The sequence below is a fragment of the Microcaecilia unicolor genome, chromosome 4 (genome assembly GCF_901765095.1).
Source record: "Microcaecilia unicolor chromosome 4, aMicUni1.1, whole genome shotgun sequence".
Classification (NCBI taxonomy): domain Eukaryota; kingdom Metazoa; phylum Chordata; class Amphibia; order Gymnophiona; family Siphonopidae; genus Microcaecilia; species Microcaecilia unicolor.
Genome location: NC_044034.1, coordinates 333,192,640 through 333,207,226, shown reverse-complemented (window position 1 = coordinate 333,207,226; position 14,587 = coordinate 333,192,640). Strand labels below are relative to the sequence as shown.

At 47.6% G+C, this 14,587-nt stretch overlaps 1 protein-coding gene across 5 annotated transcripts in view; it reads right to left on the bottom strand.

The window, feature by feature from the left end:
• The window catches only part of PDLIM2 (PDZ and LIM domain 2), a 91,885-nt gene that overhangs the window by 68,740 nt on the left and 8,558 nt on the right, over positions 1-14,587 (bottom strand). For 3 of the 5 annotated variants that reach the window (XM_030202026.1, XM_030202027.1, XM_030202028.1), the window contains exon 2: positions 464-617. In XM_030202026.1, coding sequence (XP_030057886.1) covers positions 464-556 — 93 coding nt within the window. In that variant the 5' untranslated portion in view covers positions 557-617. Of the gene's footprint in view, positions 1-463; positions 618-821; positions 927-14,587 lie in introns of those variants that run through there. The other 2 variants (XM_030202029.1, XM_030202030.1) reach the window with 2 other exon arrangements.

The following is a 14,587-nucleotide window of genomic DNA, read 5'->3' as shown; positions in this document are numbered from 1 at the left end:
TTGCAGGTGAGTTGTGCAAAGGAAATAGTAACTTACAGTGTATACAACCTCCCTATTTGTTCCTTCCCTGCAATGTGAAACCACAGCACCAATTACCAGCTTATTGAGAACAGACGGATGCACAAGGAAGGGAAATCCTACCAAGGGTTGATAGTAAACTTGGCTTTGGCTCTGAAGGTGTTACAGGAAATACCACTTAGTAAATAAACCTGTGCAGGAAATGCACTTCTAGCAGTCATGCTACCAGCCATTGAGCTTCTCTGTATAGGAAATAAGGAATATACTGATGTTTAAGTAAGAATTTAGCCAACCCTCATATCAATTTTTGGAGTTGTTTATAGGCCAGGGTGAATAGAGTAAGCAAAGGATTCCTGCTTCAGCTTTTTTTTTTTTTTTTTTTAAACCAAATTCTATGGATTTCCATGGCTATCCAATAGCTTCAAGTGGAATATGAAATTCCTACCTTTGAGACTGTGATGGGCTTATTAAAGTCCTTTCCTCCAATGATCCGGAAGCCCCAGGGGGCAGGACCGACCAGATTCAACATCAACATCATGCTTGCAGTGAGCGTTGGATGAACTCAGGCCTCCAGGCCAGAGAAGGAATTCTGGACAGATCTGAGAAAGAAGGAGAGAGGTGAAGGAAGGAGCAAAGCCTATCGAACCTCCTTCAGAACATACTACATGAAGAGAGTTTACAGGCATCTCTCTTACTCTCTCTTGGGCCTGACCAGTACTTGGCTGGTAAACCTCTACAAACAGGAGGTGCCGCCTTCTGTGCCTGTACTGAAGTAATAGGGAGCACTGTGCTGCTTTTCTCACCTTTGCCCATAAATACCGTTTCACAAGAGGGTCAGTGTTCATGCCAGCATCCACTGCTGGTTGGGCTATTATCAGAGGACTGAAGAAAGAACCTGGTAAGATTTGGAAGAGATGTGCCCCCCTTACCCCATTAAACAGTGTGCTGGACTGTTAAGCAGCCTTCAGTTGAACTGATACAGCTGCTTTAGAGCGCTGTCTGAGATCACGTCACCACAGCCTTCCTGTCACAGAAAACTCCCCAAGAGCAAGAGTCACTCGCCTTCAACCACAAAATGCAGATCAGGCTAGGATGACAGAAAATGAGGGCCAGAGGCAGGAAGAGGGCATACTAGAGACAGACACAGAGGAAGTAAAAAAGAGACAGGTATAGCAGAGAGAGAGGCTGGTTTACTTATTCACATAGATGGAGAATAGGAAAGAAAATGTCTTAGTAAAGCAGGCCCTAATTGATCACAATTAGTAACAAAAATATGCAGACAAAAACTGAACTAGTAACCCCAAGAGGTCAGAGTGGGCTACTGGAATTTTGCCCTGTGTGCAACTTCAAAATTTGGCACCATTTCCCACCTCAGCATTGAGGATGCTTCCTTCTCCCTCAAGGCCTGATTATGGTGTCCGATATCGATATACCACTTTCTTCCTCCGGCTGTTGCTACCTCCTGCCAGCCCTCCACTATGGCTAATATGTCTGCTCTGATATAACCTGGGCATGGTGATATGGCTCCTGCCTCTTCCTTTTATGCTGGATGCATATCCAAGAGGAGGAGAAGGAAGCATTACATACTGAGAGCATGCCAAAGCCCATAGCCCTGAAGGTACAAGTGAGGAACTAGGGGGACAGGAGAAAGGAGGGGCAGCAAGCAAGGTTTCCTCTAAGGAGTGGCCTGATGTGTGCACATTTTTTTTTCATATAAGCAACAAGTTTTAAAAACCAACAATTTATGAGCACTAGTATTAGCAATGAATTCCTCTATATAGCACAAAAAAAACCCACACATTTTTGTGAGCAGCCATGTAAAATCTGTAAGCAATGCTCCTAAAATGTATGAAGGAACACTGGCAGCAAGCAAAAGATGATGATTTTATCAGCCCTTGCTATTTGATACTCGAGGTGAGGGGGCACATTTTACCATTTGCGCTGACAGTGCCAACTTTGAAGAGGTCCTGCAGGGCGGTTATAGATGCTGGTTAGTTGCAAATCTGGCAGTATTATGCCCAGCACAAGCATAATGCTTGTTCAAAATTTCAAGTCCGTATCTTTGTTTGCATGGAAGTTGTTGCGGTCTGAATATTGGTCCAAATATGTTCCGATGAGTCGTGACCAATTTTGATGCACACTTTGAGTCAACTTGTTTGACTGGATTTTGCATCCATAATGTTAAAATGTATTTCATCGGAATTAGCATCAAAAACTGTACAGGATTTGAATTTTTTTAGCCATTCTTATAAATGTGTTTGGATTTTATCAGACCCCAAAAATGGCATTTTGGTAAATGTCACATGCTCATGGACTGACAACCTTTCAGAAAAGGGGGGCTAGATCTGCAACTATTGCAGTTAGAGACCTCAAATTTGGGGAAACTTCATTTAACACCTGACTCGCGCAACAGATATAATTTGAACAAAATTGGAGAACATGATTGTGGGAACTTTTTTTAATTTTAGACCACTTGACATGGAATGACCCAAGAGTAATGGATGTATATTTGCATAACCCCTCCAATGGTTTGAAAGAAATATGGGAAAAACTTGATGAGCACTATGGAAGCCCAGAAGCTATTCAAAAGGCACTGATGAAGAGAATAAGGAATTAGACCACTTGACATGGAATGACCCAAGAGTAATGGATGTATATTTGCATAACCCCTCCAATGGTTTGAAAGAAATATGGGAAAAACTTGATGAGCACTATGGAAGCCCAGAAGCTATTCAAAAGGCACTGATGAAGAGAATAAGGAGTTTCCCAAAGGTTATAAGTAGAGATAATGACAAGTTACAAGAATTAGGAGATCTCCTCCAGGACCTAAAAGTGATCAAAGCCGATCCGAACTTTCCAGGCCTGTGCTACTTGGAATATAGCTTGGGACATAAAGGCGTTTGTAAGAAAGCTGTCGTATGACATGAGAGAAATAGTCATCTTTAGGCACAAAATGTAAAGAGGACAACCAAGAGACATTTCCTCCCTTTAGCAATCTTTGTGAAGTTTATCTGAGATTTGGCAAAGAGGAAAAACGATCCCAGCTTAATTTCTGATGTACCTGAAGCAGGCAAGACAGGCTACTTCCTGAATGAAAGGCCATTCAAGAAGTATGGCAACACCAGGAAACCTATAGCTATACATATGACAGATGTGTCGCCCACAGCAACCCCACCGACTGGTCATCCTCCTACTACAGAGAAAGTCTGTCTGGCATTATCCTCACGTTCCCAATTACTGGAGTTTGTCAAAGCCCTCTTCAGCCCATCCTAAACCAGATTGCCATACATGGAACACAGACTGTACAAGCCTGCCCAGCATCAGCCTTAGTTTTTATAGGTCACAATCTAAGCACCACTTGACATGCAAACACAAATGCAATCACTTAAGCATTCATTTTCTAGAGATCCTCTGTGTTCTTCCCACACCTTTTTGAGTTCTGCCACCGTCTTTTTTCACCACCACCTCACTTGGGAAGGCATTCCAGGCACCAACTACCCTCTCCGTGAAAAATAATTTCTTGACATTACTCCTAAGTCTACCACCCCTCAACCTCAATTCATGTCCTCTAGTTTTACCATTTTCCCCTTATCTGGAAAATATTTATTTCTATATTAATACATTTCAAGTATTTAAATGTCTGTATCATATCTCCCCCATCCCTCCTCTCCTCTAGGATATACAAAGTCAGGTCTTCTAGTTTCTTCTCGTATGTCTTTTGGAGCCAGCCCCATATTATTATTGTCACCTTCCTCTGGACTGCTTCTAGTTTTTTCACATCCTTGGCAAGATACAGCCTCCAAAACTGGACACAATACTCCAGGTGGGACCTCACCAGCGACTTGTACAAGGGATTCAACACCTCCTTTCTTTTGCTGGTTACGCTTCTCTCTATACAGCCTAGCATCCTTCTGGCTAGACCACTGCCTTGTCGTATAGTTTTGTCATCTTCAGACCCTCAGACCTAAGGTCCCTTTCCCTGTCTGTGCATATCAGCCTTTCACTGCCTAACACATACTGCTCCCTTGGATTTCTACTCCCTAAGTGCATCACTCTGTATTTCATTGCATATGTCATCATAGATGAGCAGAGTAACCAGTCCCTGGCAAGGGCAGATTTTTTTTTACTTATTTTACATCCAGGTAGATTGTTATCCCTACAACCTCAAGACTTGTACAGGGATAACAAAGAGGACGAGGCGAAAAGCAAGTGGATATGTGATAGAAGCGATAGATACCACCAATAAGATCCATCTACTAACTCTTATTGAGTGTAATTGGATACCTGATAATAGGGAGGAAATTTTCACACCAGAGGTTGCGTAACACCATCCTCATTTGCAACCTATAGCGGAGTATCCTTTGGACCGAAATGCCAAGATCTTTCTCCTGTTGGGAAGCGATGTACCAACATTGATCAGAGTTGGTGAGTTACATGCAGAACCACCCGACACCCCATATGCCTACTGACTCACCTTGGGATGGGCGACAGTATGTGATGTCTACCGTAACAGATTGAGGAGACCAAGTGTAGATTTATACAAAAAATGCATCTTGGGGAATGGGCAAACCACCTTGTTCAAGCCTTGTCATAACCATCTATACATGAAGGTTTTCAGTGTTCCAAGTCACCAAGGATGAGGATAAACTGACTCTTTCAGTAGAAGAGAGAGAGAGTTTTTGAGAATCATGGATAAGGAATTCTACAAAGATGAATCAAACAGTTGGGTAGCTCTCCTACCATTTTGGACACCCACATCATGACTCCCTAATAACAGAGAGCAAGCTTAGTTGCAGAAGATTCTAAGCAAACCAGAAACAAAACAGCACTTCTATAACATTCATGCAAAATGTGCTGTATAATGGCCATGCAGAGTCAGCTCCACCGTTAAAAGACAATGAAGAATGTTGGTACAGAGTGGAGGAGTAGCCTAGTGGTTAGTGCAGTGGACTTTGATCCTGGGGAACTGCGTTTGACTCCCACTGCAGCTCCTTGTGACTCTGGGCAAGTCACTTAACCCTCCATTGCCCCTGGTACAAAATAAGTACCTGAATATATGTAAACCGCTTTGAATGTAGTTGCAAAAAACCTCAGAAAGGCGGTATATCAAGTCACATTTCCCTTTCCCCTACCTATCTTTGGTGTGTAATCACCCACAAAAAAACAGGCCAGATCAGGATTGTGTTTGATTCCAGTGCTCAACTTCAAGGAAGCTCACATAATGTACTGCTTTCTGGGCCTGACATGAGCAACAGCTAATTAGGAGTCTTGCTTCGCTTCATAAAGCAACCCATTGCCATAACAGCAGATATCCAGCATACACCCATACTATAGAAACTACTTGAGATTCCTGTGGTACTGTGACAACATCAACCAGGAGACGGTTGAACACTCAGTGAGAGGGCAGAACACCCTCCATGCCTTTGCATTTTCCCTCCTTTCCATGTGACCACTATATGACTCCCCCCCCCCCCCCCCCCCCACCCTTTCTACCTTCCTGGTTCGTGTGTTCATTTGCCCCTCTGCCTGCAAAGATGCAAGTTGCCCAGTTCCAGGCTAGAGATTTTCAGATAGTTCTGGATTTCTGACCATCCCGTTCTGGTGCATTATGGGACTTGAAGCTCTGATTTTTAAATGGACATGATCAGGCACTACAAATCCCACACTGCCTTAGGATGTTACATTCAAAACCAGGACTGGCCAAAATTCTCTAACCTGGAACTAGATAACTTGGCATCTCTGTACCTACCCTCTTTCATCGTTCCCCTTTGACCCTTCACCCTTGCTTTTGTCCAGTAGTTCTCAACCTGTTGTGACACACCTCACAGAAAAATGTTCACATGTGTGACACACTGAACATTAGAATTCGCAGCTGAACAAAGAAAAGAATTCTATATTTCATAAAGCAAACAATGATGCAAGAGAAATGCAGATGAAAGAGTGATGACTGCCAGGGGGAGGAGAAGGGGTAGGCCAGAGACCTGCAACATTTCCAGTTGGGGCTGGTGACAGAAGTAGGGACTAGTTATGTAGATTTCAAGTAACAAACATGGTTCTCAACTTTCCCCAACCTGCCATACACGTGCTTGTTAAGGAAAGCCCAAGTGTGCCCGTCAGATTTTTGGTGACACACCAGTGTGTCCTGACACGTTCGTTGAGAACCTCTGTTTTAGTCCCTTTGTCTCTCAGCAGCAGCAGCAAGCAATGTCCTCGTTTTACAAACTATTGTAATAAAATCCCCCACGTATAGGTCCAAAAAGTGCTGGAAAATACATTATGGGATAACTTTATAAAGCTTTTCCATATGCAAAGCATGTTTTATATACAGAGAAGGGCTTTTATACATTTGTTTGGCCATATACATGCCTAAAAAGTAGGAGAATGGAATGACGATATACATGGAGGTGTTCCTGGAGGCCATAGTCTGGGCAGAGTAGCGGCAGAGTTCCGATGTTCCTATTTAAAAACACCCTCCGTAAGAAACACCTAGAGACAGAGTAGGGGGGGGGGGGACCAAAGAACTTCCAGGAGGCGGATGTAAAAAGATACACATTTATTGATAAAGCACCAGTGATAAAGAGGCTTGCCACGGGGCCATGTTTCAGCGGGAAAGGGCCTGTTTCAGGAGTCACAAATGTGTATCTGGAATCGAATAAATTAATGAGATGGAGACGGTGAAGTCCAGCTGGAATGATGTCATATGAACTAGCAACCAGGTCACAAACAGTAACATTACAAAGCATGGTTTCCCACCTTTGGTCCCTCGTTCTTACACGGAGACACGTGTAGAGTACGCCACACATTTATACTCATTTAGGAGCAGGTACAAATTTACTATGGGGCTGGTTCTAGGATCCCATTTTATAAAGACATGTGGAGGGGAATAATCGAACGGGGTGCCCGAGTTTTCATGAGGGCATCCTCGCAGGACGGTCCCGTAAAGGGGCGGGGCAACCTGTATTATCAAAACAAGATGGGCGTCCATCTTTCGTTTCGATAATACAGTTGGGGATGCCCAAATCATGAAATTTAGGTCGACCTTAGAGATGGTCATCCCCGGTTTTCAGCGATAATGGAAACTGAGGACGCCCATCTCAAAAGTGACCGAATCCAGGCCATTTGGTCATGGGAGGAGCCAGCATTCGTAGTGCACTGGTCCCCCTCACATGCCAGGACACCAACCGAGCACCCTAGGGGGCACTGCAGTGGACTTCAGAAAAAGGTTCCAGGGGCATAGCTCCCTTACCTTGGGTGCTGAGCCCCCCAAACCCCACAACTGTACACCACTTCCATAGCCCTTAGGGATGAAGGGAGGCACCTACATGTGGGTACAGTGGGTTTGTGGTGGGTTTTGGAGGGCTCACATTTACCACCACAAGTGTAACAGGTGTGGGGGGGGGGGATGGGCCTGGGTCCGCCTGCCTGAAGTACACTGCACCCACTACAACTGCTCCAGGTACCTGCATACTGGTGCGATGGACCTGAGTATGGCATTAGAGGCTGGCAAAAAAGTATTTGTAAACTTTTTTTTTTATGGTGGGAGGGGGTTAGTGATCACTGGGGGAGTAAGGGGAGGTGATCCCCAATTCCCTTCGGTGGTCATCTGGTCAGTTCGGGCACCTTTCTGATGCTTGGTCGTGAAAAGAAAATGGACCAAGTAAAGTCGCCCAAGTGTTCGTCAGGGACGCCCTTTTTTTCCCATTATCGGCCGAGGACGCCCATCTCCTAAGCATGCCCCAGTCCCGCCTTCACTACACTGCCGACACGCTCCCGTGAACTTTGGTTGTCCCTGTGACGGAAAGCAGTTGAGGGTGCCCAAAAACAGCTTTAGATTATGCCGATTTGGCCAACCTTGTGAGAAGGACGCCCATCTCCTGATTTGTGTCAGAAGATGGGTACCTTTTCGAAAATTCACCTGATAGGCATCCTGTTTTATAATGTACCCCCTTCATGGTATTAGAGCGGACAGGAGTGGATTACTTGGAGATGTGCTACTGTTCAATGTTTCTCGAGCCAGTTTGGTTTGCAGGATATCCACAACCATTATGTACACAATAGAGTTACATACAACAGAGATCTAGATTTTCAGAAAGCTTTTGACAAAATACATCCTGAGAGACTCCTGAGAAAATTAAGGAGTCATGGGATAGGAGGTAATGTCCTTCTGTGGATTATGAATTGGTTATTGGACAGAAAACAGAGGGTAGGGTTAAATGGCCATTTTTCTCATTGGAGGAGGGTGAATAGTGGAGTGCCACAGGGATCTGAACTGGGACCGATGCTATTTAACATATCCTATATAATAATTTGCACCTCAAACATTCTACATCTGGATGCCTGGGCTCTTAACATCCATTCCCACTCATTGCCCCGCCCTCGCGTCAAAAAGTAACGACATCAGAGGGTGGAACAATGAGGGGGAAGGGAACACTGGAGGCGAGATGATGTCAAGAGGAGAGCATCGCGGGACATCGAGGGGAGGGAGGGAGGAAGGGAAGGGAAGGGGAGAGCAGAAGAGAATTGAAGGACATGGATGGGAGGAGAGTCATAGGCACCCCGTATAAGAGGCTTGGGGAGGCTAGCCGAACCGTGACCTTCCCCTGGCTGCTGCCCCCCCCCAAACGCAGGGCTGCCTGGTGCAGCAGCGCTGCAGCCAGGCAGCTCTCGGACGGTCCCTCTGCTCCTTCCCACCCTCAGCTCCCCGATCGACAGCCCTCCTCTTTGTTCTTCCCCCCCCTTGCACGTGTTTAACCCTTTTACTTTCAGGTGCAGCGATGGCAGTGAAGAGGACAACACAGCGGGCTCGCCTCCAGCTGTTTTCTTCCCTCACACAGTGTCCCACCTTCTGCGATGATGCATTTCCTGTTTCCGCGAGGGCAGGACACTGTGTGAGGAAAGGGAGAAGCTGTGTTGCCCTCTTCACTGCCATCACTGCGCCTGAAAGTAAAAGGGTTAAACACGCACGGGGGGGGGGGGAGGAATGGAGAGGAGGGCTGTCAGGAGCTGAGGGAGGGCAGGAGAGAGGAGAATTGCTGGACGTGGATGGATGGAGGAGAGGGCAGGGGAGAATTGCTGGACGTGGATGGATGGAGGGAGGAGAGGGCAGGGGAGAATTGCTGGACGTGGATGGATGGAGGGAGGAGAGGGCAGGGGAGAATTGCTGGACGTGGATGGATGGATGGTGGAGAGGGCAGGGGAGAGAGGAGAATTGCTGGACGTGGATGGATGGATGGAGGAGAGGGCAGGGGAGAATTGCTGGACGTGGATGGATGGAGGAGAGGGCAGGGGAGAATTGCTGGACGTGGATGGATGGAGGAGAGGGCAGGGGAGAATTGCTGGACGTGGATGGATGGAAGAGAGGGCAGGGGAGAATTGCTGTACGTGGATGGATGGATGGATGGATGGATGGAGGAGAGGGCAGGGGAGAGAGGAGAATTGCTGGACGTGGATGGATGGAGGGAGGAGAGGGCAAGGGAGAGAGGAGAATTGCTGGACGTGGATGGATGGAGGGAGGAGAGGGAAAGGGAGAGAGGAAAATTGCTGGACGTGGATGGATGGAGGGAGGAGAGGGAAAGAGAGAGAGGAGAATTGCTGGACGTGGATGGATGGAGGGAGGAGAGGCAAAGAGAGAGAGGAGAATTGCTGGACGTGGATGGATGGAGGGAGGAGAGGGCAAGGGAGAGAGGAGAATTGCTGGACATGGATGGATGGAGGGAGGAGAGGGCAAGGGAGAGAGGAGAATTGCTGGACGTGGATGGATGGAGGGAGGAGAGGGGGAGAGAGGAGAATTGCTGGACGTGGATGGATGGAGGGAGGAGAGGGGGAGAGAGGAGAATTGCTGGACGTGGATGGATGGAGGGAGAAGAGGGAAAGAGAGGAGAATTGCTGGACGTGGATGGATGGAGGGAGAAGAGGGAAAGAGAGGAGAATTGCTGGACGTGGATGGATGGAGGGAGGAGAGGGAAAGAGAGGAAAATTGCTGGACGTGGATGGATGGAGGGAGGAGAGGGAAAGAGAGGAAAATTGCTGGACGTGGATGGATGCAGGGAGGAGAGGGCAGGGGAGACAGGAGAATTGCTGGACGTGGATGGATGGATGGAGGAGAGGGAAAGAGAGAGAGAGGAGAATTGCTGGACGTGGATGGATGGAGGGAGGAGAGGGAAAGAGAGAGAGGAGAATTGCTGGACGTGGATGGATGGAGGGAGGAGAGGCAAAGAGAGAGAGGAGAATTGCTGGACGTGGATGGATGGAGGGAGGAGAGGGCAAGGGAGAGAGGAGAATTGCTGGACATGGATGGATGGAGGGAGGAGAGGGCAAGGGAGAGAGGAGAATTGCTGGACGTGGATGGATGGAGGGAGGAGAGGGGGAGAGAGGAGAATTGCTGGACGTGGATGGATGGAGGGAGGAGAGGGGGAGAGAGGAGAATTGCTGGACGTGGATGGATGGAGGGAGAAGAGGGAAAGAGAGGAGAATTGCTGGACGTGGATGGATGGAGGGAGGAGAGGGAAAGAGAGGAAAATTGCTGGACGTGGATGGATGCAGGGAGGAGAGGGCAGGGGAGACAGGAGAATTGCTGGACGTGGATGGATGGATGGAGGAGAGGGAAAGAGAGGAAAATTGCTGGACGTGGATGGATGCAGGGAGGAGAGGGCAGGGGAGACAGGAGAATTGCTGGACATGGATGGATGGGGAAGAGGGGAGGGGAGAGAGGAGAATTGCTGGACATGGATGGATGGAGCAGAGGGCAGGGGAGAGAGGAGAATTGCTGGACATGGATGGATGGATGGAGGGGAGAGAGGAGAATTGCTGGACATGGATGGATGGATGGAGGAGAGGGGAGGGGAGAGAGGAGAATTGCTGGACATGGATGGATGGAGGAGAGGGCATGGGAGAGAGGAGAAATGCTGGACATGGATGGATGGATGGAGGAGAGGGGAGGGGAGAAAGGAGAATTGCTGGACATGGATGGATGGAGGAGAGGGGAGGGGAGAGAGGAGAAATGCTGGACATGGATTGATGGGAGGGAAGAGAGGAGAATTGCTGGACATGGATGGATGGAGGAGAGGGGAGGGGAGAGAGGAGAAATGCTGGACATGGATTGAGGGGAGGGAAGAGAGGAGAATTGCTGGACGTGGATGGATGGAGGGAGGAGAGGGGGAGAGAGGAGAATTGCTGGACGTGGATGGATGGAGGGAGGAGAGGGAAAGAGAGGAGAATTGCTGGACGTGGATGGATGGAGGGAGGAGAGGGAAAGAGAGGAAAATTGCTGGACGTGGATGGATGGAGGGAGGAGAGGGAAAGAGAGGAGAATTGCTGGACGTGGATGGATGGAGGGAGGAGAGGGAAAGAGAGGAAAATTGCTGGACGTGGATGGATGGAGGGAGAAGAGGGCAGGGGAGACAGGAGAATTGCTGGACATGGATGGATGGAGGAGAGGGGAGGGGAGAGAGGAGAATTGCTGGACATGGATGGATGGGGGAGAGGGGAGAGAGGAGAATTGCTGGACATGGATGGATGGAGCAGAGGGCAGGGGAGAGAGGAGAATTGCTGGACATGGATGGATGGATGGAGGGGAGGGGAGAGAGGAGAATTGCTGGACATGGATGGATGGATGGAGGAGAGAGGAGGGGAGAGAGGAGAATTGCTGGACATGGATGGATGGAGGAGAGGGCATGGGAGAGAGGAGAAATGCTGGACATGGATGGATGGATGGAGGAGAGGGGAGGGGAGAGAGAGGAGAATTGCTGGACATGGATGGATGGATGGAGGAGAGGGGAGGGGAGAGAGAGGAGAATTGCTGGACATGGATGGATGGATGGAGGAGAGGGGAGGGGAGAGAGGAGAAATGCTGGACATGGATTGAGGGGAGGGAAGAGAGGAGAAATGCTGGACATGGATGGAGTCTGCATACTCTTTATCTTTTAAAAAATACTATAAATAAAAAACACAAAAAAAGAAAGATTAAAAAAAAACCCATAGATAAAACAATCCGTATCTCATACCCCTGGAGCATATTGCTCATTATACACCTTTCCCAATTATTACTTATCATGACAGAACATTTCTCATAACAGTTCCCTTAAAAATATAATCGCCATTACATGATAAACGGGCTAGCGCCCATTTCATTTGTGTGAGAAACGGGCCTTTTTTACTAGTATATAAATGATCTGGAAACTTTGCATTTGTCCACATTAAATTTCATCTGCCATTTGGATGCCCAGTCTTCCAGTTTCCTAAGGTTTTCCTGCAATTTTTCACAATCTGCATATGTTTTGACAACATCAGAGGGGAGGAGGAAGAGGCGTCGACAGTGTTCACATTTTCCATGCAAGCTGAGGCTGTGTTAAAAGTGAGCATCCAGGTCATAAGGTTGCAGACTCTTTCCATAACTACCAATGTTCAACTCAGTGCACGATAGGCGGGTACCAGGCTGGCCTGTTCTGCCCTAACCTCTCTCTCTGTAGACCAGTGGTTTACAATGAGAGGAGATCCCTCCGGTGTTTAGCAGACATTATCAGGTGATCTTCCTGTTACTTTCTCTCCCTCTCATGTTGCTACTGCAGCTGTTGCTGGCACTGCCTGGACCAATTTCTGCTCCAATCTCCTTCATCCTTTCAAAATTGCTCGGCACTCTTCCTTCATACATTGGCTGCCCACACGCCCTAACGCCTGTCAGTCTCATCCCCAGAGCAGTCAGCAGCACATTTCCAGCTGCCAACACTGGCACTCCCCCCCCCCCCCCCCCATGCATGCTCAGTTCAATTGGCACCCCCACGCATACGTGTATGGGGGGATGCTGGTTAAACTGAGCATACGCAGGAGGGGGGCAATCACAGTGCTGGTGTGGACAGCTGCAAATGGGCTGATAACAGCTATAAGGATGAGACTGCTTGGGATTCTTCAGCTAGCGAGGCCCGGGAATCCCCGCCAGCCAAGGAATTTATTTTTAATGCTGCGGGGGCAGCAGGCGAGGGGGAGAGTAGCAGTCAGAGAGGAAATTGGGTCATGCCCACCCGGTTCACCCCCTGGCCCACCCAATAACTGAGGTCTGGCTACGCTACTGAGGAAGAGAACCCTTGTTTGGCGTGCTGCCAACTGAGTATTGGGGAGGAATAAGTAAAGATCTCATCAGCATGCATTTGCATGCAGATTGCACTGTGAGCTGGCGAGCTCGTTCGTTCACGTGCTCGTTGGCTCCGAGCATTCTGCGTGAGCAAATGCAGGTGCTAGTCCGGTGCTAAAGGCCTCTAGCTCCTGCATTTGCTTCTAAGCATTGGGGCCTGAGAGACAATGCCAGTTCTGCATGCAATCTCTTCATACAGAGAGCAGCTGCTGAGTCATTAACCAGAGACTCCACACCTCTCCCTTCCTGAGGGGTTGGTACAGAAAGCTAGCACAGGACCACTAATGAAGGGAGTGAGTGCAAAGACTAACTCATCCTTCCAGTCTGCCCAGCTTAGATTCGCCCTCTGCTTATCTGCCAGTTTTGGGAGATTAACATATGTTGGCACTGGTTTGTGTATGGGAGTTTACAACAACCCCCGCCACATCTGTCACCTGATCTCAAACTCACCCTCTTACACCACTTCCCTCTATTGTCGATTAAAAGCACATAAAAAGAAATCTGCTGTCCATAGTGTTAGCTTCCACCATGTCCACCAATAGTCCATTTTAAGAGGAAATTCTGCATTAACATTTGCTTGTGCCATATGTACATACATTTTTATTAGGATTTATTTGCCGCCTCTTTGAAGAAATTCACTCAAGGCGGTGTACAGCAAGAATAATAGGCAACAGACAATTACAACAGCAAAAATATTCAAATAATAATAACAATACAAGGTATGGCATAGTATGCTACATTCCATTGTCAACACAATATACAATTTTAAAGACAGCATAGGGTGTAAGCAACGGTGGAACATATAAATAGATAAGATAGATTAACAGGAGTAAGAAAATAAGGGGACTAATTTAAAGATACACATGAAGTCAGAAAGGTAAACATAAGAATAGACATTCTGTGTGAGCCCAATGCTCCATCTAGCCCAGAATCTTGCTTCCAACAGAGGCCAATCCAGGTCACAAGTACTTGGCAGAAATCCAAATAGTAGCAATATTCCATGCTACCAATCCTGGGGCAAGCAGTGGCTTCCCCATGTCCATCTCAATAACAGACTATGGACTTTTCCTCCAGGAACTTGTCCAAACCTTTTTTAAACCCAGATATGCTAACTGCTGTTACCACATCCTCCAGCAGATGTAACCTCAGCTAGGGTAGAAGTGGATAAACATCCTACTACAATATGTGCAGCCAATGTCACTGTGTGTATGTATGTGTGAGTGTGTGTGTAGCCAATGTCACTCCATGTGTGTGAGTGTGTGTGTGTAACCAATGTCTCTCCATGTGAGTGTGTGTGTAGCCAATGTCACTCCATGTGTGTGAGTGTGTGTGTGTAACCAATGTCACTCCATGTGTGTGTGCATGTGTAACCAATGTACCTCCGTGTGTGTGTGCGTGTGAGTGTGTAACCAATGTCACTCCGTGTGTGTGTGTGTGTGAGAG